General features: G+C 29.8%; 5 protein-coding genes and 1 pseudogene across 8 annotated transcripts; 5 read left to right on the top strand and 1 right to left on the bottom strand.

Moving 5' to 3' along the window:
- Positions 1-371: 371 nt before the first annotated feature.
- On the top strand, positions 372-2552 carry LOC133039425 (uncharacterized). Its single transcript, XM_061118327.1, has 4 exons — positions 372-399; positions 441-535; positions 630-713; positions 1205-2552. The coding sequence occupies exons 1-4, from the start codon at positions 372-374 to the stop codon at positions 1508-1510; spliced, it is 513 nt and encodes a 170-aa protein (XP_060974310.1). The 3' UTR covers positions 1511-2552.
- Positions 1583-2552, top strand: LOC115695549 (pentatricopeptide repeat-containing protein At3g22670, mitochondrial-like; annotated as a pseudogene).
- Positions 2553-3583: 1031 nt separating this feature from the next.
- Positions 3584-4154, top strand: LOC115695550 (homeobox-leucine zipper protein HAT14-like). Its single transcript, XM_030622607.2, has 2 exons — positions 3584-3827; positions 3934-4154. The coding sequence occupies exons 1-2, from the start codon at positions 3630-3632 to the stop codon at positions 4015-4017; spliced, it is 282 nt and encodes a 93-aa protein (XP_030478467.2). The 5' UTR covers positions 3584-3629; the 3' UTR covers positions 4018-4154.
- A 5201-nt stretch (positions 4155-9355) lies between these two features.
- Positions 9356-12349, top strand: LOC115725283 (DUF724 domain-containing protein 6). The gene is made up of 6 exons (XM_030654742.2): positions 9356-9883; positions 10378-10806; positions 10898-11081; positions 11179-11276; positions 11470-11545; positions 11620-12349. The coding sequence occupies exons 1-6, from the start codon at positions 9503-9505 to the stop codon at positions 12168-12170; spliced, it is 1719 nt and encodes a 572-aa protein (XP_030510602.2). The 5' UTR covers positions 9356-9502; the 3' UTR covers positions 12171-12349.
- An 8-nt stretch (positions 12350-12357) lies between these two features.
- On the bottom strand, positions 12358-18034 carry LOC115725284 (beta-fructofuranosidase, insoluble isoenzyme 1). The gene is made up of 8 exons (XM_030654743.2): positions 17848-18034; positions 17006-17014; positions 16697-16918; positions 15184-15821; positions 14408-14566; positions 14061-14299; positions 13655-13745; positions 12358-13578 (listed from the first exon to the last, which is right to left on the bottom strand). Exons 1-8 carry the CDS (start codon positions 18017-18019, stop codon positions 13396-13398), a joined length of 1713 nt encoding a protein of 570 aa, XP_030510603.2. The 5' UTR covers positions 18020-18034; the 3' UTR covers positions 12358-13395.
- A 973-nt stretch (positions 18035-19007) lies between these two features.
- Positions 19008-22478, top strand: LOC115725287 (uncharacterized). Of its 4 annotated transcripts, none has more exons than XM_061117630.1 (8): positions 19008-19283; positions 19445-19457; positions 20234-20427; positions 20511-20632; positions 20788-20929; positions 21026-21075; positions 21162-21360; positions 21811-22478. In XM_061117630.1, exons 3-8 carry the CDS (start codon positions 20367-20369, stop codon positions 21915-21917), a joined length of 681 nt encoding a protein of 226 aa, XP_060973613.1. In that variant the 5' UTR covers positions 19008-19283; positions 19445-19457; positions 20234-20366; the 3' UTR covers positions 21918-22478. The 4 variants fall into 4 exon arrangements, with proteins under 4 accessions (XP_060973613.1, XP_060973612.1, XP_030510608.2 ...); XM_061117629.1 differs by having other exon boundaries at positions 20228-20427; XM_030654748.2 differs by having other exon boundaries at positions 19442-19457.
- The last annotated feature ends 1332 nt before the right edge of the window (positions 22479-23810 follow it).

Genomic DNA, 23810 nt, shown 5'->3' with positions numbered 1-23810 from the left:
GTTTACAATTTTAAATTACATAATTACATAATCCACTATTTTTAAAAAATTTATATTGTTATGTTCAAAGATTTTTTTTTTTTTTTGCATTTTAAGTTTTTCTATAAATACAACACCCAACTATTAAAAATAAATAAATAAATAAATACAATACCCAAACAACAAGAAAACTACATACAAGTAACAAGAAATCAACAACAAAAAATAACATACAAATAACAAAAAATCTACAACAAATTAACAAGAGTACAACATAAAAATACATTAAAAGACCGTATTTTCTGTAAATAAAATCGTAAAAATCGTAAAAATATTTAAAATTCTATAAAACCATATTTTGTAATTTTTTGTTATTTTTGTGTATTTGTGAAATGATCCCCAAAAAGTTGTCCTTTTTTGGTATAATCCTTAAATTGAGCCCAAACCCAAATCCAATTCAGCCCAAATTGCAAACCCAAGACTCAATCGTCTTCTCCTCCTTCCCGAACGGAACCCTACCCCTCCGCCACCCACCGCCGCTTATATTCTCTCTCCGGTATTCTCACTTACCTGTCTCCCTCTCTCTCTCTCTCCCTAAGGTACGGTACATATGTGATATGTAGTTCTTTTCTGAAATTTGGTGCTTACAGAAGCAGAAGCAGAAGATTGCTGGAAGAGATGTATACCTGAAATTTCTCCCTCAAGTGATTGCTCTGCTCTCGCTGGAGCAATTGGTAAGCTATTTTGATGATAATTCTCAGCAATTGGTTCAATCTATTTTGATTTTCTAATGTCTAAAGCTGATTGCATATAGATCTAACTTCGGTACAGAGAAAAATACTATCAATGTTTAGAGGGAATTAGTGAAATTTGGCTGAAATATTTGAGTATACTATTCATCTTTGAACGTTTGATTTGGTTATCTTGTCATCAGAAAAGCACAAGGATTGAATGAATTTTGAGCAAGTTGATACACATTAGAGAATATGAGATAACAAATGTCGTTTAAGCTCTGTATAATGAATCCTTGTAATGATTCCTATCATGCTGTAAGTAACCTGTAATGATTAGGAGATTGAACAACAATAGTCCTAAGCTTGCTTTCTTGTAAATATAAACATTCCTTGTCACTAAAGGTAACAACTTGTAGCAATTTTGAATGACTTGTTTAACTTGCTATGCTCTGTGTTCAGAATCTGACAATTGGTTTTTGCTTGCTGAACAGAGTTATAGTGCAGAGAAGATGCTCTCAAACCCAATACCAATGCTTTGTGCCGTTACCTCTTCCTTAACTCGCTATGCACCAACTCTGATTCAACTCAACTCTCTGAATCACTTGAGCTTCCGAGTTGGGTCAAAGCCGTTCCCTCGAAAACTTCCACTGATGAAGATGTCAATGAAGAAGATGATGATTTTGTTATTCCTTCTCTCGCTCATTGGGTCGAATCTCCAAGTCGAAAGCTTGTTGTTGAACTTGAAGCCCGTGAACAACTTTTCAACAAGACTATCGAGTCAGATATCGATAAGTTGAGCAATGTTCTTAACAAAAGGTACGCTTCTCCTAAAAAAGTAGCTCAAGAACTTGATGGGTGTGGTGATTTAAATTTATCAGGAAGTTTCGACTTGGGTAGGAACACAAACAGGTTATAGGCATTCCCCAGAATCATATAATCTAATGGTTGATATCCTGGGAAAAGCTGATGAGTTCCAGCATATGTGGGAATTGATTGAGGTAATGAGCTCTTTGGATGGTCACAATGGCTAAAGTCATTAGGAGACTTGCAAGAGCTCATTTGTATGAGGAAGCCATAGCTGCTTTTAAAGGAATGGAGAGACTTGGTATAAGCAAGGACGTTTCAGGTTTGAACATACTTCTAGACACACTAGTTAAGGAGAATAGTGTTGAGCATGCCCAGGAAGTTTTTCTTGAGTTTAGGGACTGTGAATACCACAAGTTTCAACATTTTAGTACATGGGTGGTGCAAAGTTAGGAAGTTTGATACTGCTAGGAAGGTTATGGAGGATATGGAGAAAAATGGGTATCAACTCAATGCATTTACTTATACTTGTTTCGTCGAATCATACTGTTGCGAAAAGGATTTTCAAAATGTAGATGCCATTCTTGATGAAATGAAGGCCAAAGATTGTGCCCCAACTGTTGTAACATACACTATAATAATGCATGCTTTTTAGGGAAGGCAAAACAGATAAATGAAATTGCTATTGTGACCATTCACAAGAAGAGAAAGCTCTGAAATTGCTTAAGAAAATGGACCTCAAAACTTATGCTGCCTTGTTAAAGATGTGTTGCAAGAAGAGGAGGATGAAGGTGCTTCACTTTCTGCTCAACCATATGTTTAACAACTGATTAGTGGGCTTTGCAAGAGTGGGAGAGTTGAACATGCTTATTATTCTTTCTTTAAGGAAATGATTTCAAAGGATATGGTAAAGGAAAAACAAGATATTGAGAAGTTGTTTTTGAGGTTGTCTATCAGGTATAATGTGTGAGGAGATGAAATTGTGTATTGTTTTGTTTTGCCATTAGGAAGTACCAAGATTTTACTATTATTTCATGAGGTGATTCTTGGGGAGTAATTGCTATGGAAATAGGTGAAAAACTTGAATCTTTGACCTTGACAGAGTAAACCACATAATTGATCCTTTTAATTGTTGATTACAATATGTAATTACATTGAACAGAAATTAATGAAATGAAATCCTTAACACTCTGTCTCTACTAAAAAAACTAAAGAGATATCTAACCCAAACAGCTTTATTTTTTTAGAGAATACCATCCATAACAAATAACCCTTCAAAACAAATGTACTTCACTTCCAAACTTCTATTAAATAAACAAGAAAAAGGGGATTCTCATTTAGTTATTTGTAAAATTTAATTCAAGTAAAAAAAAAAATTGATAAAATTTAGTTACAACTCTAAATAACTAGCCAAACAAAATTAACTTTTAATATTATTAAGACTAGTAATATTATTAACTTACACTGTTGTTAATGATTTAATTAATTAAAAAATTAACATATATACACAACACAACCACCAATGTCTCTTTCACTAAAATACATAATTAATCAATGATAATTTTCTACTTGGTCAAAACTGAAATCGAAATTGTATTATTTTGTCTTTTTTAATTTTCAAAATCATACATAGAAAGAATATTTCTTTATCTTATTAGAAAGATTTTGTGTCCTTAAAATGATAATCCTAATGGACTCAAGGATTTTTTTTTTTTTTAAATAAGGAAAATATAATGGTCTTTGTTAAAACCAAAATAAATAAAGAATTTTTTATTAAAATAAGGAAACTTCAATATTTGTTATTTGAGAGAATTTGAGTATAACAAATATGTAATTATTTGTAATATCGATTGTTGGTGTAATAAATATTATAATAAATTACATTTATTATATTCTATAAATAAAAAGATATTAATTGATTAAAATTCAATCTCTTAATATTATTATATATTCTCCTATATATATATATAAGCAATATACTCAACTTTCTCATATCAATTTGAAGAAAGAAGCATGAATAATAATAATAATAATATTGTTGAAGAAGATGAAGTATGTAACACAGAGCTTCAATTGGGCATTGGATTAGTCTACAGTGCCACACAGAAGAAGATGGAGAAAAAACCTTTAACTTGCTTTGACCTTTTTCCAGAAGAAAAAGATGATTTCTTTGAGGACCACAACTCACGAAACGACGACGTTTACAAGCCTAATAATAATAGTGGTAGTAGGAAAAAGTTGAAGCTCACCAAAGACCAATTTTCTATCTTGGAAAATCATTTCAACTTGAGTAATTCTAATCTTGATCGGGTATGATATATTATTACTATTAATTCAATTGTTATAATTTCATGTTATAATTATGGTTTTATTTTTTGAAAAATGATACAATCCCATTTATTGTTATTAAATGCAGACCACAAAATATGCACTTGCAAATGAATTGAATCTAACTCCACAACAGGTTTCAGTTTGGTTTCAGAATAAAAGAGCCAGGTAAATTCAAAAATAAATAGCGACATAAGTACTTAAAATTTCAAGTTTATAAGTGACATAAATTTAATGTTTATTTTTAATGATATAAGTATCTAATATTTGTAAAATAGTAATATTCCTTTAATTTCGTCAATAGAAATTTTATTATTGTCTTAAACATGGTACATATAAGACCCTAATTCTAGATCATCGAGTCTAGCAGGACCGACCCTGAGTTAATTTGGGCCTTAAAAAAATAATTTTTGAGACTATTTTTATAACAATAAATTATATTTTTAAAAATTATTAAAAAAATATGTATATTTATTAAAAGTTTTTTTTATGTGGGCCTCTAATAGGGTGGGCCCTAAGCGTCGGGCCTAACTCACCTTAGCCTAGGGCCGGTCCTGGGGTCTAAACGGAGTCTGTACTGACAAAATTGGATGAAAATCTCAATTTTACAAATATTAGCTACTTATTTCGCTAAAAATAAACACTAAATTTATGCCGCTTACAAATTTAAAAATTTAAATTCTTATGTCACTATTTATACTAAAAATTTTTAAATTATTGAACTGTTAGCAAATTTAGTGTGTCATATCCAGTTAACTGCTGAAATAAGCTACTTATGTATACATCTTTGTACGCGTTTATATTGGTACACCTAATATTTTTATTTCAAAATTTATTTTAAAATTAAAAAATATATATATAAATAAAAAATAACTTATAGGGTAATAATATTTAAAATGTCAAATTAATGTAACAGATAAATAAGTAAGAAATGATCTCTTACCCATGCAAATCTTATGAAATATTTCATAACTTAATAATTTGAATTAGTGGTACTTTAATTATTAGGTATTAATTATATTTGTGTGTGATAATTAATTTGAATGAATGTGCATGCAGAACTAAATCGAAGCAACTATTGGAGACTGAGAAAGGAATTTGAGGAGCTGAGTTTTCTTAAAGCAAAAGATTAATTTTTATTAATGATCACTTTTTTTTCTTTAATTTTGTTTTTCTATGTTAAGAGATGACTCGTATTGAAATTTCCACTATTATATTATAATAGCATTTCAATTTTTCAGATGCATTATGCATATTGTGTGGTAAATACATGTTCAAATAAATAACCATAAAATTATATAATATACATGAAAATACAGAAGAAATTATGTAGTTATTAATCATGTCACTATAACACATGACTAATTAATTTGCTGGTTAATATTAAAACACAGATTATGATTACCATGATAATTATAATTATTAACATTTAATAAAAATTAATATAATTTTATGAAACAGTTATTAATAAAAATTTGTAATATTTGTGGTAAAGAAGAAGAAATAATAATAGAACATCTTTTTCTCTACTACAACTTTATTTTTATTTTTGGAGGTTCTTCTCTTGGGGTCATGCCAGTTTTGAATTCTGGGGCTCGAATATGAGATTGGGTCAAATTCTTATGGAGCCTAAAGGATAAGTGAGTGGATGTCTAAGAGTTGTTATCGTATGTTTCAATTGTAGTGGATATGATTTGAAAAACTCGTAATGATAAGGTTCACAATTCTATATGTAACATTAAGCACTGTATTGACTCTATTTCTATGTGTTACGCAAATTATGCTTCTTGCCTGTTTCCCTCGCCAGTGACAATTGAGTCTCCTATTTGGTCTCCCCCCAAGAGATTGAGTCAAGATCAAGTGTGACGTTAAAGTTTGTAGTGACTCAATGTGCGTGGTACCACAAGGAGGCAGTTTTGTGGGTGGCTACCAAAATTCTCAACTTCTCTGACCCGCCTATTGGAGAAGTTGTGGCCTATTTATTAGCCTTGGAGTCAGTGGTCCTATGGAAGCATTGCGTGATGATTGAGAGTAATTTTGAGACGGTTATTAACACACTCAAGGGAACTTATTCTGTTTAGGGTATTGGTAACTATATGCTTCAATGTAAACATCTCTTAAATCTTTTGATTAGTTGTAATTTTTTATTTAATGTAACTTTGCGGCCCATAGTGTGGCTAAGTAAGCTTTTGCCAAAGATGTAGCATGGTAAATTCGCCTTCCATACCAGATAACTTATTATTTAATTTCTTTTTTAATTTTCTTAATCATTCAAAATAATTTTTTAAGATCTAAATTAATTTTTTTAAGATTTACTAAAATAATAATATATTGAATCTTTTTTATTTTTATTTTGAGGGGATACGATTTGATAGTTGTCAAAGTTTAAGGGGTAAAATTATTAATTAACAAAGATATGTCAACGTTTAAACGAAATAATAAAACAGAACTTAACAGAAGGACTAAATTTCTGAAATTTAAAAGTTCAGGAGGAATTCTTAACAAGTTGTATATTTTAAGGAGCAAAATCAATATTATCGAAAGTTTAAGGGGCTAATTATTCTTTTTTTTTAAAAAAAAAAATATGACAAATCTTATGTAGATGAAAGAGAAAAAAAATATTTTATGTTAATGTGTATTGTTTACCAAGTTTTTCGGCAACCTAATATTTATAAAGCTTAAGACAGCAATGAAGGCGTAAATAGCAAGATTATAGACAATAGATTTTTACGTGGTTCGGGTGTTAATTATCCTTAGTCCACGAGTCCATTTCATTAAGCTCTTTGGCCGATGACTGTTTATACATATAAAAAAAGGATGGACTTTTACTCCTATCCACTGTGTTTCTCTTGAAAAAAAGGAAGCTTAGTAGGAATATTCTGGAGTTAATAATGGGGTTACAGTATTGTGTTTTACAAAGAATCGATCTTCAGTTTCAAGGTGAAGAGCCAAAGAAGGAGAAGGGAAGAGATCGGTCTTGGAATCCCCTACCTTGTGTGTCTTCGGGGGTATTTATAAGTTGATCCCCTCTCATGGGCCACTTTTGATGGATCTTCATAAGGATGAACCCCACCGTTAGATTGGTAGGTAGCATATTTTCCATGTGAACTTTTACTGATGTCGGATTGTACTGGCTGTACTAGCAGTGCTTTGGACGCGTGTCATTCCAGGGTCGTTCTTATTTGAATTACCCTTATTCTTAGTCGTTGGATCGTTTGATACAGTACACAAGGACAGGCGTGCTCTGCATGGTAGCGTGACATGGGAGACAACCTCTGACATCGTACAAGCAAAAGCCTCACCATTGGGCCCGTAGCCTGACATGCGTGGGCTGAGCTTCCGCAGGTCAATGGCGTACCCCGAACTGGTGCGTCTCGGTGGAGGGCCTGTATCCTTCGCGGAAGCATAAGGTCCCATCTTCTATAATGGAAAGAGTTGTTGGCTCGCGGGCATCTCTCTCGTGGCCTGGGAAGATTTCTCTCGTGGAGGTTAGCTCCGTGAAATTGGGGCCTCTCTCCTCCGGGAGCATGGAGCAAGGCACTTTGGCGGCTTAATGACTCCTTGACCTTTCCCGATTGATTCCCACGTGTCATGTTTGCGAAGATGCAGATAACATGTATATCTTGGCAAATATAAATAGAGGATTGCTAAAAGATATCACTGGTGCCTAACACTTAGGGATGCATATTTCTTCTATGGAGATGGGTCCCGCTCCTAATGGGGCGGGGATTCTCTGTTTAAATGAGAAACGAGGCGGGGATGAAGATTACTTTTTGTCCCCGAATGTTAAATGGGGCAGGAACAGGGATCACACTCCCTACTCCGACAGAGACCCGTTTAGTATTTTATTTTATATTTCTAGTAATATTTTATAGTTTATAATTTATGTTTGTATTTTTCAGTATATTAGTATTCTTTTTGTGAAATTTAAGTTATGTTTTGGATAATAATTAGTGTGTAATATTTTATTTTTTATGTAATTTAATATTTTATATATTCAAAATTTTATTATAAATTTTATTTTTTTATTAGGAGATTTCTGAGTCTGTTCCTGCCCTCTTAAGGGATTCTCCATCTCATTCCCAATGATAAATAAAAGAAGACATGGATTAAAATTCTTAACAAGAATGGAGACAGGACGAGTATTTCCTGCTAATTTGTCGTCCCATGTACATTCCTATTAGTTCTTTTCAGAGTCTACTCGATATATAATTAAATATTAAGTCTCACATAATTTAAAAAGGGGTTTTTTCAATATTATACCAAAAATTAATTTTATTTACAAAAATACCTTCAACAAATTAATTTGCACAAATACCGATGTGCCACGTCAGCATAAATACCGAAATTCAAAATTATTACCGAAAATAGAAAAAACTAAAAAATTCTCGCTTCTACAAATTTCAGTGTTTTGCAAGTTTTTAAAAAAGTAACATTTTGGTTGCTTTTGATGCAAATAATATATCAATTAGTTACTTTTTATTAAAAAAATTTGTTTCAAGATAATATTTTCCCATACACATTTAGTTGCTTATTTTGATCAGATAACTTTAAAACTATAATTTTATTTTTTAATTTTTAGCCTGTATTATATGTTACTTTATTATTTAAGATATCTTAAGGTTACTTTTTCTTTTTAACAATTATAAACCATATTTTAAGTTGTGGGAAACATATATATTTTTTCCAATATAAAAAAAAAATGAAGAAGATAAAAGTAACATTTCTTTTTCTTTTAAAAATTATTAACAAAGAAGTAACTAAATATTATATTTGAACAAAACAAGTATATACCATCTAACTTTTATGTGTTACTACAATAAATATTATAATATTTCATATTTAAAAAATTTCTAGTATCTAAATAAATTTACTTTAAATATGTAACACCAACACATCCTATATATACAGCAGAGAAGATGTCATGTTTAAAAATTTAGTTTCTTATAACTTATTTTAGAAACTAGTTCATATTTGAAATTTAATTTTCTAGTAAAGAAACTAAAAGGTTACTTTTGATTTTAATTATTTTTCCGACAAGGGTAAAAAACATATGCTTCCCATATGTTAAAACGATTCCCTTAAAAAGCAGATTGCGGTGATATAATTTTTGAACTCAAATAATTATCGGTGTAACCAAATTTTTTTTTTAAAAAAAAAAAAACAAAAAGGAAAAAGAGTTATTTTTTAATATTAAATAAAATTATGAACATAGTGGAAGCTTCATATAAAACATGCAGTAAAAAACAAAAAAAAAAAAAAAAAATAAAAGGGAGAGACTCTGAGATTGAATTGATTATGGGCTCTCAAATCTCCATTCACTACCGCTGACAAAATAATTCAAGTGCACAACGGTATTTAGCATAATAAAATACTGAATCACATATTTACAATTAAAATGAAATTGTAGTCACCCTACGTAAATAACCCATTTAAAAATATATCTTTTAAAGAATAATACTAATTAATTCACTAAATATTTTAGTGAGTCGACTCCTCCTTCCTTTCAGAGTCAAAACAATCAATAATCAATAAATAGCAAAACTGTTCTTCTCCATTTCACTTCTTCTTCTTCTTCCTCTTCTTCTTTTTCTTCCACAACTTCAACTGAAATTAAAGCACTTACAAGCTTCAAAAACACCAGCAAGAAACAAAAAATGGTAGATAGCAACAAAGATTACAGATCAGTCGAAGTTGGGAGGAAAACCCATGATGAAACAGGCTTCTTCACCAACGCATGGTATCCAACCACAATCATTACTCCTTGTACTAACAACCCATTAAAGAAGAGAAAATGCAACCATAACAAAGAAGAAGAACAAGACCGGTCTTTGATAGGACCTTTCACAATACCACCTGAACCTAACGACGTCGTTGATGCTTGGAATGAAGAGGAGAGTGTATGGTCTACTGGTGTTGTACTCTCTGTTCAGAATGATTACTGCTCTGTTTTCTTTAAGGAAGCTCCTGATATTAAGGATTTTCATTGTTCTAAGCTCAGACCTCATTGGGAACAATGGCTTATTTCCCCAAAGCAGGTACCCAAACACAAAGTTTCATTTTTTTTTTTTTTGGGGGGGTTTTCTTCATCGATCAAAAATGGGTTTTGCATTTCTTTTTTAGTGTCATTTGGGTAAATAATATTGGGAATAATTGGACTGAAAAAAGCTCAATTTGAAGGGTGTGCTAGCTATACATTTTTACAATAATATAATATATCATTTTGTTTTAAAGATTCTAGCTTTATTTCTATATTAATTATTAGTATTAATGGGTTTTGCACACATGCATTATGCATATTGTAGTTTAATGATCCTAAATAGTTTGTATTTAGGTATTTGTTTCAACTTGTTCTTGGCATTTGGGTAAATAATATAATATCATTTTGTTTTAAAGATGCTAGCTTTTAATCTTTATTGTTAGTATTTTTATTTGAATTTGAAAGTGTTTTAAAGTGTATAATTATAGTATAAAGATCCCAACTTTATTTAGTTAAAAATTCATTCTGGTATTTTGATATGAGTACTTGCAGGAAATACAATACTCAAAATTCAAACCAGGAACATCAGTAGAACTAAAAGATGATATGCTTGGATTTGCATGGATCCCAGCTACTGTTATTGGTGAAAAGGGTACAAATTCTGTTGTGGTGAGGTATAATAATAAGAATAATCAAGCTGTGAAAATTACTGTACAACTAGATATGATTAGGCCTAAGCCTCCTCAATTGAGCAATGATGAAGATTTTAAGTTGAAGGAAAAGGTTGATGCTTTCTGTGAATCTAGTTATTGGTTAGTTGGAACAATCACTTCAGTTGGAAAAATCACTTCAACTCTGGTACAAAGAAAGTATGCTGTTAATTTTGGTACTTATCCTAAGAGAAATGAGATTGTATTTGATCACTCTCAATTGAGAAGTCACTTGGATTGGGTAAATGAACAGTGGATTACCAACTCAGGGGTATTTATTTCTATACTTTATTATGTTGTTTTGTTCTGAATTATTTATCCAAGTCTTGTAAGGATTTTATGGTGTTTTTCTTTCCTTTTAGGAGGTTATATCCACACCCACTCAACAAATTCAAACTCAACAAGTATGTGATACAGCCGCAAAAGACATTGAATCATCTTGTTCGGGTTCGGAATTCAACAATGATGAAAATGAAACACCTTGTTCAACGAACCAAGATGACACTCAAAATAAAGAGCTGCTATTTTCAGCTACTTCTATGAATGGTCTCAAGCTTCTTTTTTTCTTCATGTTATTTCATTATATTAATAATGATAATTATGATGATGATGATGGTGAAGTTGTATGGATATGGTTTTGCAGATGAAGAAGCCAATTCGCCGAAAGTAAATGGTAGCTCTAACATGTTAGTGAAGCTTCATTATGATGAGTTTGACAATTCTGGTTTGCTGTCTTTTAAGGTAGAATCTTAACATGTTTCTCAATAGTAGAGTTGTTTGACATTTTGGTCTGTTTTCGAAATCAGATAGTTTTAAAAAAACCAAAAAGTATTTGGTTGATGTTTCTAAGCATGATTAAGAATGAAAACTCCATAAAACATGTTTGGTTTTTTTTTTTTTGTTCTCAAAATTTGCTATAAAATTTTTCTTTTAGGAGGATGATCAAAAACAAAATAGTAAAAGAAAGAAGAGTAAAGAACAATATGAATTGCAAGCTCCAAATTCTCAAGGTACAATCATATGGTTCTTCTTTTTATACTTGAATTACATCATTTTATTACAATTTTATAATTGGGTTTGACAGGTAACACTAATGAGGAAAGAAAGAATACTCCTTTTGTGAAAAGATCAAATCTTTGGGCATTACTTGAATCATTGGAAGTGTGTCAAAAACTACCACAGAACCCTCATTTTCATCCATTGTTGAATGAGGAAGATGATGAAATCGAATTCGAAGCATTAGCTTTGAGTCATATGGTCAAGTTTGCTTTATTGATTGAGAAGGTTTTCAATTTAAGAGAAGATGGTAGTATGGCTGAGATTGATTATTTAATAGCGGAATTGACTGAAATGGGAAAATTGGGATTTGATGTGAAGGTGGTAAAGAATAATCTGAATGAGTGGAGAATGAAGAAAGTCGAGTTGGAAGAATTGAAAATTCAGATCACATTGCATAATGAGAAAAAGGAGAAAATTGATGAGGAGTTGAAGATACTTGAAAAGAAGCAATCTTTGCTTATGTCTCAAAGTGCTTATGAAGCTTCACAAGTGAGTAAGTTAATTGCAGAAGCAACTAGGATTAATGAAGCTTTTTCTGTTATAATGGGAAGCTCCAAATGCCAACATAATCAATGAAGCCATTTTCGATATCATCTTCAATCAAGACCGGTAAATATCTTGTGTGTTTTATTTCAACTATGTAGACAGACTGGTTGAGTTTTGTTTATAGATCTGATGATGATGAACAAGTTCTAACTTATGTTACTTTTTTTTTCTTCTTGGTTAATAAATATCCTTTTAAGTTTGTTTTTTTACCCAATGGTTATGATGATTGAGTTTCATGGACACTGATAGTTTAATTAAACAAATCACTTGTCTATGACAAAATCAATGAATTAATTAATTCCATTAAAATACACTAATCATTCATTCAAATGATGTATGATATTGATTCTTGTAGTGGAACTTGATATTGGATTCATGGATTTTCTTCCCCTTCACATTTATAATAGTACAAGTTGTTAGTGAGTTACAAAAGTGAAGAAGCTGAGAAAATTACTCTTACCATTATTATAATCCAAGAATGGGATATTATTAGCAAATTGTGCTCTTAAGAAACAGTGCTTCACATTCTGGTTTCTTGCCTGTTGGCATCTCAGTGTTGGGAAAAGGCTGGTATCAATACAAGTATCTCGGCCGGTATGACCTTTTTAGACTGGTGTGTAAATACTTTTTCGGGTACTCAATAATGACAGACGCAGCCTTGTTTCGACCCTTTACTGGGCCATTTCGGGAGCAAGGAATGACAAAGTTTGGAAAAACAAATCTACCAATGCCTCGTTTATTTTTGCATTTGCTGTAAGCTACCTCGAGCAATGGAAAACTGTTCAAACTTCAGATTTGGAGTCATCTCAGATTGGTCTACTTGTCGGGGATGGTGCTGAGCGGTGTTGCGTGCCTAGGACTAACAAAATCAAGGGCATCAACAGGCTAGATATCTAGAAATGAGCATTGGTTTTTTATTGGAAGGAGTCACTAGGCTCTGTGGTGAGGCTGTTCGTCCAGAAGTTGTGGATTTGAAATTTGTTTTCATTTCTTTTGTTGTTTAATCGTCAGCAGATTTAGTAGTTCATTCGTTTATTAGAGCTTCTAATTTATATCCTAATCGAAAATAAAATATTAGACTCCAATTCTGCAATTATAAATTCAGCAAATATTTCTAAACTTGAAGCTCCAAAAAGCTTATTTATTATTATAAACCAGTTAAAAATCTAAAACCAGAAAATTATAAACATCTGAAACTAAAATAGAAATCTAAAAAAAAACTAAAACTAAATCTTCTAATAAAAGAGTGGTAAGTTCAGTTCATAACCGTAGGTGATTTCATACTCCAAGCTTGAAGATTCTGTACAGTCACAGTTTCACTTCCATTATTAAACACATACAAATGTGCATTATCTCCAATTGCCAAACTTGGATAAACTCTTGATGTAATGCATGTTTTGCCTTCTTCTCCAAAATTTTCAATAATAGAATGATCAATCTGTACAAATTTTCAAAATACATAAGCTAATTAATTAAAACACACATTATCAATAATTTGTATAGTTAAAACTTACCAAACTTCTAAGAGAAAGCTTATTATCAGTTATGTCTGCATCTACGAATCCAGCAAATGATGGTTTATACAAGTCAGGTGACAAAGAAGATCTGCACCAAAATTTATGAACCAGCAAAATATATTAATAAAAATTATGTATGTATAAATATAATTAAAGGGTAATACTATTTTAGAGTCTTGTGTTTTACAAAAGTTACATTTTCTAAAATAGTACAATAAAACCGTGAACTAATTTCCTGTCGAAATAAAACTTAATGATAATTCGATTTAGAGGTTCAAAATTGTTAAAAATTGAATGTCCTATTTTTACAAGTCTAATCATTAACTTTTGTAAAATATAAAGTTCAAAATAGTATTTAGTATTTACTCATAATTAATGTAGATATGAATTCGAAAAAACAAACCTTGAAGCATCAGAACACATAAGAACTACATTCTTTTTTGGTGCCTTAAATATTCTGAAGAATACTGGTGTATATTCCTCTAGATTTTCAGAAGCTAATGTGAGTAATCCAAATGGTCCAATACCACCTTCAATATGGGAAGGTTTTTGTGCACAAAGATTTTCTGCATTATCCCAACTTGAATCAAATTCTTCAGCTTTTTCCAAACTTGGAAATGAAAAGACAACATCTACATCAGCCTGTAACAAAAAATAAAACCATATAATTAAATAAAATAAAATGAAAATTTCCTATTTTTTTTTTTTGGAAATTATTAAAATGGTATTTTATAATTTTTGTGATAATACCTGAGCAGCTGTTATTCCTTTAATCTCAGAAAAATCACCCTTTTCAAGTTTAAGATTGTTTACTTCAACCTTTTGATCTCTTAAGGTTTCAATCTCTTCAATAGGCCATTGTAGCAATTGTTTTCCATTAGGATCAAGCCAAACTGTCCTTGGAATTGTCTAATTTTATTAAAAGAACAAGAAAAAAAAAACATAATTAATTACATAATTAAAAAAAATGGAAATTCAATAAATACATATAAATAAAGAGTTACTATAACTGATTGAAATTTTTTGTGATAGAAATGTGTGTACATATCATTACTCATAATTAAATAAAAACGAAATTATAAATTTTTATTGATTTTTATATATTTTTTTTGTTAAGAATAAAAATAATTACATAAAACATCAATTTCTGTAAAAATTTTACATTTTTAAGTTCAATTTCTATAAAAACACAAGAAAATAATATTTAAATAACATAAAAAATAATATACAAATAACAAAAGAACGGAGCACAACATAAAAATACATTAGAAGATCATATTTAATATAAATAAAATTTAAAAATATGAGTTTTTTTCAATAAAATTATTTTATAAAAAAAGATAGGAAAAAATCAAGTAAAAGAGTAACCAGTTACTTTATACTAAATACATTAGAAGATCATATTTAATGTAAATAAAATTTAAAAATATGAGTTTTTTTAATAAAATTATTTTATAAAAAAAATTAAAAAATAGGAGAAAATGAAGTAAAAGAGTAACCAGTTACTTTATACTAAATGTATGTACCTGAACACCAGCCCATCCTTTAGCTACATCATCATCCTCAGTATCAGACTCATTAGCCCAACCCCACAAAACCCTTCTCATCTTAGAAGGATCAAAAAATGTTTTTGAAGCATAATAATTTCCATAATCATATCTCAAACCAGCCCAACCATCAATGGAAGTATTATCAGGTACATACCTATCTTTATTAGGTAAATAAGTACCAATAGTATAGTACTCATACCTAGTAATATCAAGACTAGCTTTGAAAACATGTTTGATATTTTTTCCAAGTGAAGAAGTGTCCAAACCATTTTTGGTACCAGAAATTGAAACAGGGTAAAAATCAGGACACTCCCACATCCCAGTGTGTGGCACTGAGTGTAAAGGGTGTTTGGCTTTGATCCAAGTCTTGAAATCTTTGCTTCTATACAAATGTGCCATGCCTCGGCGGTTTCTTTTGCCTCCAACCACCATTCTCCAGTGACCATCTTCGCCTTTCCATGCAGTCGTTGGGTCGCGAAATGCGCTGGCGTTTTCGCTTTTGTCTGGTATTGCTATTGGATTGTTCTTTGGTTTGATCCATTCTCTTAGGTATGGATCAGATGCATTTTTTGGTATGGCATAGTTTTGGATTTGTCTAATGCTTTTATCAATACCTACAATAACAAAGTTATAAGGAAGTGCATATTTGATGATTTATGACCAATTTATTCTAAGAATAATTACATCAAATACTAATTTTTGTAAAAAAAATATATTTTTATTTTCATTTTTTTTTATATTTTTACGGTATTTTATAAAAATACAAGAAAATAACAAGAAACTAAGTAACAAAAAAATAATATTTAAATAACAACAAAGCAACATAAAAAAATAATATACAAATAACAAAAATACAACGTAAAAATACACTAAAAACCCATATTTTATTAAAAAACCGTAAAAATATTAAAAACTCTATATAAACCGTATTTTTGTATATTTTTTTTATTATTTTTGTATTCTTTTTGAAATTATCCGTTTGTTCTAATAATATGCAATATAGGTAGGTAGGGATGGGGATGGCCCGTGGGCCCGCTCCTAATAAGGAGTGTTTTAGATAATAATTAGCTTATTGAATAATAATTTATGTGTAACATTATAATTTTTATGTAGTTTAATATTTTTATATATTGAATTTTTATTATAAATTTTATTTTTTTATTAGGGAATCCCCACCCTATTTCTAATAAAGAATAAATGAGAATGAGGATTAAAATCCATAACAAAATGGAAATGGAGAGCACTCACCGCTAATTTCCATGCCAGAACTATTCATAGTAATTTTTTTTGAAGGCATGTACAAAGAAAGATACTAATTGATCTGTAAAAGTATAAATTTTTCTAATATTTTAGAGGGATCAATGTATATATTTTAAAGGGCTACACTATGTGTAAACTTTTTTATTCTTTTTTCATGCTAATTACTAGTCTATAATCATATCAACATTAAAAAATTAGAGTGTTATGGCCATGATGGATGAATTAATACCTGTATACATAATCACAGGCTTGTTACCAGGAAGAACAGTAGCAGATCCCGACCAGCAACCGTTTATGTCGTAATCTTCGGAAGGGAATATGGCTGGTTCAAGAGATTCCCAGTTAACCATGTCTTCTGAAACTGAATGTGCCCACACAATATTTCCCCATACAGCTCCCCATGGATTGTATTGATAAAATAAATGGTAAATTCCTTTGAAGTACATAGGTCCTTTAAAAAAATTAAAACTAAATTCAATAGGAAAATTCATAAATAAATGAATAAATAAAATTATTGTTGATTAGAGAGAATACTTACCATTTGGGTCTTGTTAATTTTGCCCAATTACATAACAATGGAAACACAAAATAAAACAAAGTTAGAACTCATAATCAAATAATCTAACTTATGAAGAAAAATAAGATAATTGCATAAAATATATGATTCAAATTTTTTGAAGAATCTGTTAATAATAATAAAAAAAAAGAAATTAAAATTTGATCAATTATACAATAATAATGATAATATTATCTTATTGAAAAATATAAATATTCACAAACAGATGTTAGTTTTAATGAATTTTATAAAATGAAATATTGTTATTAATATTAAGGTAAATAAAAAGATAGCTCTTCACATCTAAATCTGAATCGTAGATCGATCTTTTGATCAAATTTCCACTCAAACAAATAGATAATCTGTTAATTAATTTTATCAAAAAAAAAACTAATTGACTACAAACCTGGTTAAACTATTATTTCATAGCATTAGCAAAATGCTTTAATTTTTATTAATCAATATCAAAATATATATAATACTAATAAACCTTGTCCTTTATTTTTATTTTTATTTTTATTTTTATTTAAAAAAAAATACGAAACTACATTTCCACATGAATATAACAACTCTTCAGAGAAAAACGATTAAAACTAATATAGGTATACATATAATATTGCATTGATTAATTAAATAACCTTAAATAATATTTATATTAATAACAATTTCAAAGAAACTTACACACTAATAATAAAATAATAATCTTCTAAGGATAGAATTATTAGTTTGTGCAAATTGAGTTATTAATTATTGTTTCATTGTGATCACTACGATTATGATCCAAAATAAAAGAATAAGTGTTGAATATATATATATAGAAATACCATTGATCCAATGCTTTTGGGGTTGGAAATGAAATCCAGTTCTGTGAATGGGATTGACTTCATTAATATCCAAAGATTGATATTCTGGAATTATTTTATGAGAACCTTCCACAACATTATCAAAACAGAAACAAAATAGTATTAAAAATGATAAAAACCTTAATAACCCCATAATTATGAAAATGATTAGAAATGGTTTTAGATGTGAGAGTATTTATAAAGGAGAGTGATAAAATCTATAACTACTTTGTCAAAATATTTGGGTATACGATATATTTTTCAGCACTAATAATATTATCCTTTTAATCTTAATTTTATGTTGTTGTTATTATTGTTATGTTTGTTACATTTTTCAGGACTAATAAAATATATTTTATAAAAAAAAAAAATTGTTATAAAAAATATTAGTTAAAATTTTCAACTGAAATTGTTGTTTATTAAGGTTATTATTATTATTTTGTTACTTTGTCTCAATCGATTTTTCCATCAAGGGTTTTACTAACTTTTCATTGTTTTTAATTATAGTATTAAAAGTATAATCTGATCATAATGTTACCAATATCAATACCACATATATTCATTTTGTAAGGATTTTGAAATGACAATTAAAATTGTCCTACACTAATTAACAAACACTTACTAATTTTAAGCAAGGTCAAGACTGACCTTTTATTCCCTTTTACAAGTTACTGAGTTTAAACAACCCTAAAACAAATTTCGAAAGGAAAATTTGATTTTCTAACTTACATATACTTAATATTAACTAATACATATCACCATTAAAAATATATGACCACTTTATCTAAAATCCAAAAATACCTCTCTCAAATTTCCCATACTTTTTTTTAGTAAAAAAAAAAAAATGGGGTCCGATGGTGATCCGATAGTCGCGATCTTCTTTTTGTATGTACAAAAACATAAAAAAAAAAAAAAAATTGGTAGCATATCTGGTCCGATGGGTGGCCCGATGGATGGTCTGATGGGTGGTCCAATGAGTGACCCGATGGGTGGTCCGGTGGTGTAAATAGGATGATGTAAATGGGAGTATTTTACAAATATCATAAAAATTATCGTATCCTACAAATATTAATTATTATTTGTTTAAAAAAAAATTTAACCAAATATAAACATAAAAAAAAATCAAATTTCCCTTCCCAAATCAAAAAACATTCTCGATCATTACTCATCTTTTGGTTTAGCCCTAATCTCTGCTGAAACACAATTCAATTTCACGCACATGCACACAACCAGATCTAGATTGATTTGGTCTCCAACATAAAAAAGTAAGAGAAAGGTAAGAAAACACCAGAGAATTTTTTCCAGAGGTTCACCCAAAATTTGGGTTACGTCCCAGTTGAGCTGCTCCTTAGATTGGTAGCTCGATTCCACTAGTAATCAACATATCAAAGTTACAAGATGGAGATTCTAAGTTACAGGTATGCATTTTAACTGGTAGTCTCAATTTTATTACAAGTTTTGATATTTTTATTCTCTCTCTATTTACTAACTCAATCTCTCTTTTTGTGCATGTATGCCTCTCTCTTTGTCTTTCTTTCCTCTCAATCTTGGAAAATCTTCTTAATCAATCTGCTAGAAGAGGCTGAAGGCAGGTATATATAATAGAAATTTGTCACAATCCACTCTAACTAATTTCTATTAGGAATTCATACTTTTAATAAGGCTTAAGGCCACTATAATTTTGTCTTGTAATTTCCTTGTACAGATTTAATTAAAGGATACCAATTTAAGTGGAGGTTTATCAAAAAATTTCCACTTAAACTTTCACTAAGCTGATATCTAAGTAGTAAAGTCCAATCTGAGGGTCTTTGCTCTATAATTCTAAGATCACTTATCCTTGATCCAACCTTATTAGGTTTAAACAATGTTTAAACTTAGATAGGGTGATCACTTTAGTTCCCATATCTGCAAGATTTTCTTTTGTAGGTATTTTGTCTTTGTTGATGTGTCCTTGTGTCACTTTGTTGCTGATAAAGTGATTCTTCATTTCAATGTATGTCATAAAACAGAGTTTTACATAAGTGCACATAGCTCTAGCTATCAGAGTATATCACAGGTATACTGTCTAAAAGTTTAATTAGTTCCTCTAAGACCCCTTTTACCCATATGCTTTCCTTTATGGCTTCAGTTGTAGCAATGTATTCAGATTTAGTTGTGGCTGGCTTCAGTTGCACCTTCTAGCTTACACAGTTTCCTCCCATTATAAATATGTATGCGGTTGTAGATTTTTTAATGTCCCTGTCCCCAGCATTGTCAGCATCATTTTAGCATTCTATAGCTCTTCCCTTGTTGTTGTCTGTACTTGACTCCCATTTTAGTTATTCCAATTAGATACCAATTAACTGAATGGAAGTTGTAATAGATTTAGGGTCTTAATTTATTGGACAAAGGCTGCCCCGGCGTGCTTGCAAACGGAGGTCAGGTGGATGTCCATTCCGTACTCCGCCGTGGTCTTAAAGCCCTGTACTCGTCCAATCCTTTAATCGTTTCAAGAAGCACAAATGCTGGGCATTTCTTACGGAGAGCTATTCCTATTGATTGGAGCCACCGCTGCACTTGTTGGTAAGGTAACCTCTCTTTCTATCTTTTTTCCTAACTTTAAAAGACCAAAGCTGAATTGGGTTTGTGTTTATTTTTTGTTTTAGGGCCAAAGGATCTTCCAATTATTGCCAGAACTCTTGGGAGATTTGCGGGTCGTTCAATTGGATATGTACAATTAGCTCGTGGGCAATTTGAAAATGTCATGTACCAGTCCCAAGCTCGTCAGGTACCAATGGCATGAAGAAATTTCATGATTGGATAGTAGTAATTTTTGTTATGAAATTAGAGATGAGTTTGAGTTTGTCTTCACTTGTGTTGTAGAATTTGATTGTTTGGACTAGCAAAAAGTTCGAATTTTTCATATATTTTGATTTTGTTTAGGTTCACAAAGAACTTCAAGAAACAATGTCTCAACTTGAGGCGATTCGCCATGAAATCCGAAGCATATCTTTTATGAATCCTAGTCCTTTGACTAGGAATTTGATGGACACTGCACTTGATCCCAATAATCATGTTAATGCTGGTAAATTTTCAAGTCTCCAAAGAAAAATATGAATCATTGTTTGTTTCTCACTATACTCTTATGAATAAGCAATGTTTATCTACTTCATATTTATAGGTGAGACTTTGGTTGAGAAGAGTGTGGAAGAGCAGAAGCCAATAGTGAAGGTGTTGAAAATTTTGTCCCTTTTTGGTTTTGTGGATTCTTAATACTGCATAGAGAGTAATCAGATTCTCATATTTCATTTTATCAGGATAATAGTTTCAAAACCTCATCTTCAGTCGATTTGCATTCTCAAGCAACTTCCTTTGCAAAATTGGCCGAATCTGAAGCTGTTCAGAACATTTCTCTAAAAGGGAATTTAGAGAAAGTGAAGTTTGATTATGAGGTTGGTCATTTTGCAGTTTTGCCTGTTTCAGCTGAGTCTGCTGGATTGCTTCCGAATCGAAAGGGTAAATTTCTTTTGCTTACTAATAAGCTTAAACTTTATTGTTATCATCTTTGTCCTTGTGGTTTCAATTTTAGCAGAGTCCTTTTGCTAAGTGTAAATTTCAACTTTGGTATGGAGAAGGATAGGACATAATACTCTGAAATTTCTATAGTGTTTCCTCCAATATCTGCTCTAGCCTCATTTAGTTATAAATACATTTTGGTTTTTGTTTTGAAACAATGACATTGTTTTCATATGCTTGCTTTTGTTTTTATTGAAAAAATTTCTCATTTAGTTATAGTTTGTCTACCTTTTCTGCTTCTGCTTTTAGCTCTTTATAGAGTTATTCAATTCAAAAATTTAAAAGCCTAAATAAATAGTTAGTTAAATTTAGTATGAAGTACACATGAATTGATTTCATCTTGTATTTATCTTAATTAAATTTTGTAATGCTGTAAATTTGTTCACTCAGAGAATAATATAAAAGGATCAGACATTATGTTGGAAGCAGAGCTTGAAGCAGAAGTTGCTCATAATGCCAAAGACTTCTTTTCCCAGCCACAAAATCAACTACCCTAAATTCAATCAGCTACAACTCAGTACTCGCAAAAAAGATGAAAGAAACTAAGAGCATGTTTGGTATTGTTTTCTGTTTTTTGTTTTAAAAAATTATTTTTAGAAATGAGAACAAAAAATAGTTTTTGAAGTTTTTAAAACACAAGTCACGTTTGGTTAGTGATTTTTAAAAACAATATAGACCAAAAGTGAATTGGTTTTTAAAACAGAAAACAACATTTTGTTATTTTTAAAATTCTTATTTTTTGTAACTTTGTTTTCTGAAAACTGTTTTTAAAAAACAAGGCCAAACAAGCCAAATTGTTTTTAAAAATAATTTTCTGTTTTTAAAAACAAAAAATATTTTTTTAGTTATGATGCCAAACATGCACTAAAATGTTTGCCTTCATTTTTGTCGAATGTGTGCATATTAAACAGACTTTGTCCTTTGTCTTCATGATTGACTTTATATTTAGGATCCATTTGGTTAGAAGAGGAATGAGAATGAGAATGTAATTAATTTTAATATGTCTCCAATACAATACCATACAAAAAAATAACAAATTATGTTTCTTTGTTGTAAAATTATTAAGTAAGTGTAAAGAGAGCTGTAAAATCATAAAATATCATTTTGAAAGATTGAATGTTGAAGTTGATGCTTAAACTAAGATAGAAGAAAAATAAAATTGTTGAAAATTGAGTTTGGTGTCTTATTTTTATTATTTTGAAAAATATAAAGTACATTTTATCTTTTAATAAAATAAATCGTCTAATTGGTAATTTTTGTAAAGTATAGGGTTTAAAATGTTATTTACCAATGTTTAATTATAAAAATTGTTAAAAGGTATTACTGGTGCATATCGTTATTGGTATAATTATGTAGTGGATTTTATATAATTTAAGAAAATAACTTTTAGAGAATATCGTTAATCAATCGTAGAGTGTTATATGTAAGGTGAGGTAAAGTTGGGTACTAATGATACCTAATAGTAATGCTATTTAATTATATAAAATAGGTGAGGTAAAGTTGTAAAATTGGACAGTAAGAACTGAAAAAATGATAAAAAAGATTAAAAAAAGACAATGAGTAACCTTTTCAAAATCTGATAATTGATATATAGTGTGAGAGTGATAGAAGAAGAATAGGTGAAGTGAACTAAAGAAAATTGTATTGTATATTCATTTTATTTTACTTGTTTTTTTTTATTTGTTTTTAAGATTTATCTATTTTTATAATGATGTCCTCGTTATATCTGTTAGGTTAATGAAATATAATATGAGAGTATTTTTATTAGAGTAATTTGCGACATAAATACTTAAGTTTAACTCCAGTTGCAAATAAATATCTAAGTTTAATTTCTGGCGGTATTAATACCTAAGTCGTAATTCTGAAATTTTGGTGGGTACCTGACTGTTAATTGTTAAGTAAATTGCCACGTAGCAATTCTTGATTGGTCAAAATCATTAAATTTGTATTTTTAAAAAAAAAATAATTTAAATATACCAATAAGAAAATGACACATGGATAATGACATAATATTTAATGGTGAGGTACCTACAGAGTTCCAAAAATATAACTTAGGTATTATTAGTGCCAAAAATTAAACTTAAGTATTTATTTGCAACTGAAAGTTAAACTTAAGTATTTATGCCGCAAATTACTCTTTTGATTAATAGATTAACTTATCTCTAAAAATTTACAATTTTACAAACTAATCAATATATATAGGGAAACTTACAAAAATATTGGAATTTGGGTTAATTTTTACAAAAATACTGTCACACGGAAATTTTTACAAAAATACTGTGTTTTATAAAACACTAGTAAAACACAAAGCAGAACAGCTCAAAACAACAGTAGAACACTAGTAAAATACCAGTAGAACACCAGTGAAAACTTAGCACAATATACTGCAG

The sequence above is a fragment of the Cannabis sativa genome, chromosome 6 (genome assembly GCF_029168945.1).
Source record: "Cannabis sativa cultivar Pink pepper isolate KNU-18-1 chromosome 6, ASM2916894v1, whole genome shotgun sequence".
NCBI lineage: Eukaryota > Viridiplantae > Streptophyta > Magnoliopsida > Rosales > Cannabaceae > Cannabis > Cannabis sativa.
Note: the sequence above shows the minus strand (reverse complement) of the source record. Positions and strands in the feature narration are given on the sequence as shown.

Excerpts from the sequence above, each read along its gene's own strand:
- LOC115695550 (XM_030622607.2), top strand. The coding sequence starts at position 3,630 with ATGGAGAAAAAACCTTTAACTTGCTTTGACCTTTTTCCAGAAGAAAAA. Across the intron at positions 3,828-3,933 it reads GTAATTCTAATCTTGATCGG|ACCACAAAATATGCACTTGC; the intron begins GTATGATATATT and ends TATTAAATGCAG.
- LOC133039425 (XM_061118327.1), top strand. The coding sequence starts at position 372 with ATGATCCCCAAAAAGTTGTCCTTTTTTG. Across the intron at positions 400-440 it reads CAAAAAGTTGTCCTTTTTTG|CCCAAATTGCAAACCCAAGA; the intron begins GTATAATCCTTA and ends AATCCAATTCAG. Across the intron at positions 714-1,204 it reads TGCTCTCGCTGGAGCAATTG|AGTTATAGTGCAGAGAAGAT; the intron begins GTAAGCTATTTT and ends CTTGCTGAACAG.
- LOC115725283 (XM_030654742.2), top strand. The coding sequence starts at position 9,503 with ATGGTAGATAGCAACAAAGATTACAGATCAGTCGAAGTTGGGAGGAAA. Across the intron at positions 10,807-10,897 it reads AGTGGATTACCAACTCAGGG|GAGGTTATATCCACACCCAC; the intron begins GTATTTATTTCT and ends CTTTCCTTTTAG. Across the intron at positions 11,546-11,619 it reads GCAAGCTCCAAATTCTCAAG|GTAACACTAATGAGGAAAGA; the intron begins GTACAATCATAT and ends TGGGTTTGACAG.
- LOC115725287 (XM_061117630.1), top strand. The coding sequence starts at position 20,367 with ATGCTGGGCATTTCTTACGGAGAGCTATTCCTATTGATTGGAGCCACC. Across the intron at positions 21,076-21,161 it reads AGCAGAAGCCAATAGTGAAG|GATAATAGTTTCAAAACCTC; the intron begins GTGTTGAAAATT and ends TCATTTTATCAG. Across the intron at positions 21,361-21,810 it reads ATTGCTTCCGAATCGAAAGG|AGAATAATATAAAAGGATCA; the intron begins GTAAATTTCTTT and ends TTGTTCACTCAG.
- LOC115725284 (XM_030654743.2), bottom strand. The coding sequence starts at position 18,019 with ATGGGGTTATTAAGGTTTTTATCATTTTTAATACTATTTTGTTTCTGT. Across the intron at positions 15,822-16,696 it reads GCCTGTGATTATGTATACAG|GTATTGATAAAAGCATTAGA; the intron begins GTATTAATTCAT and ends TTGTTATTGTAG. Across the intron at positions 13,579-13,654 it reads AGCTTTCTCTTAGAAGTTTG|ATTGATCATTCTATTATTGA; the intron begins GTAAGTTTTAAC and ends AAATTTGTACAG.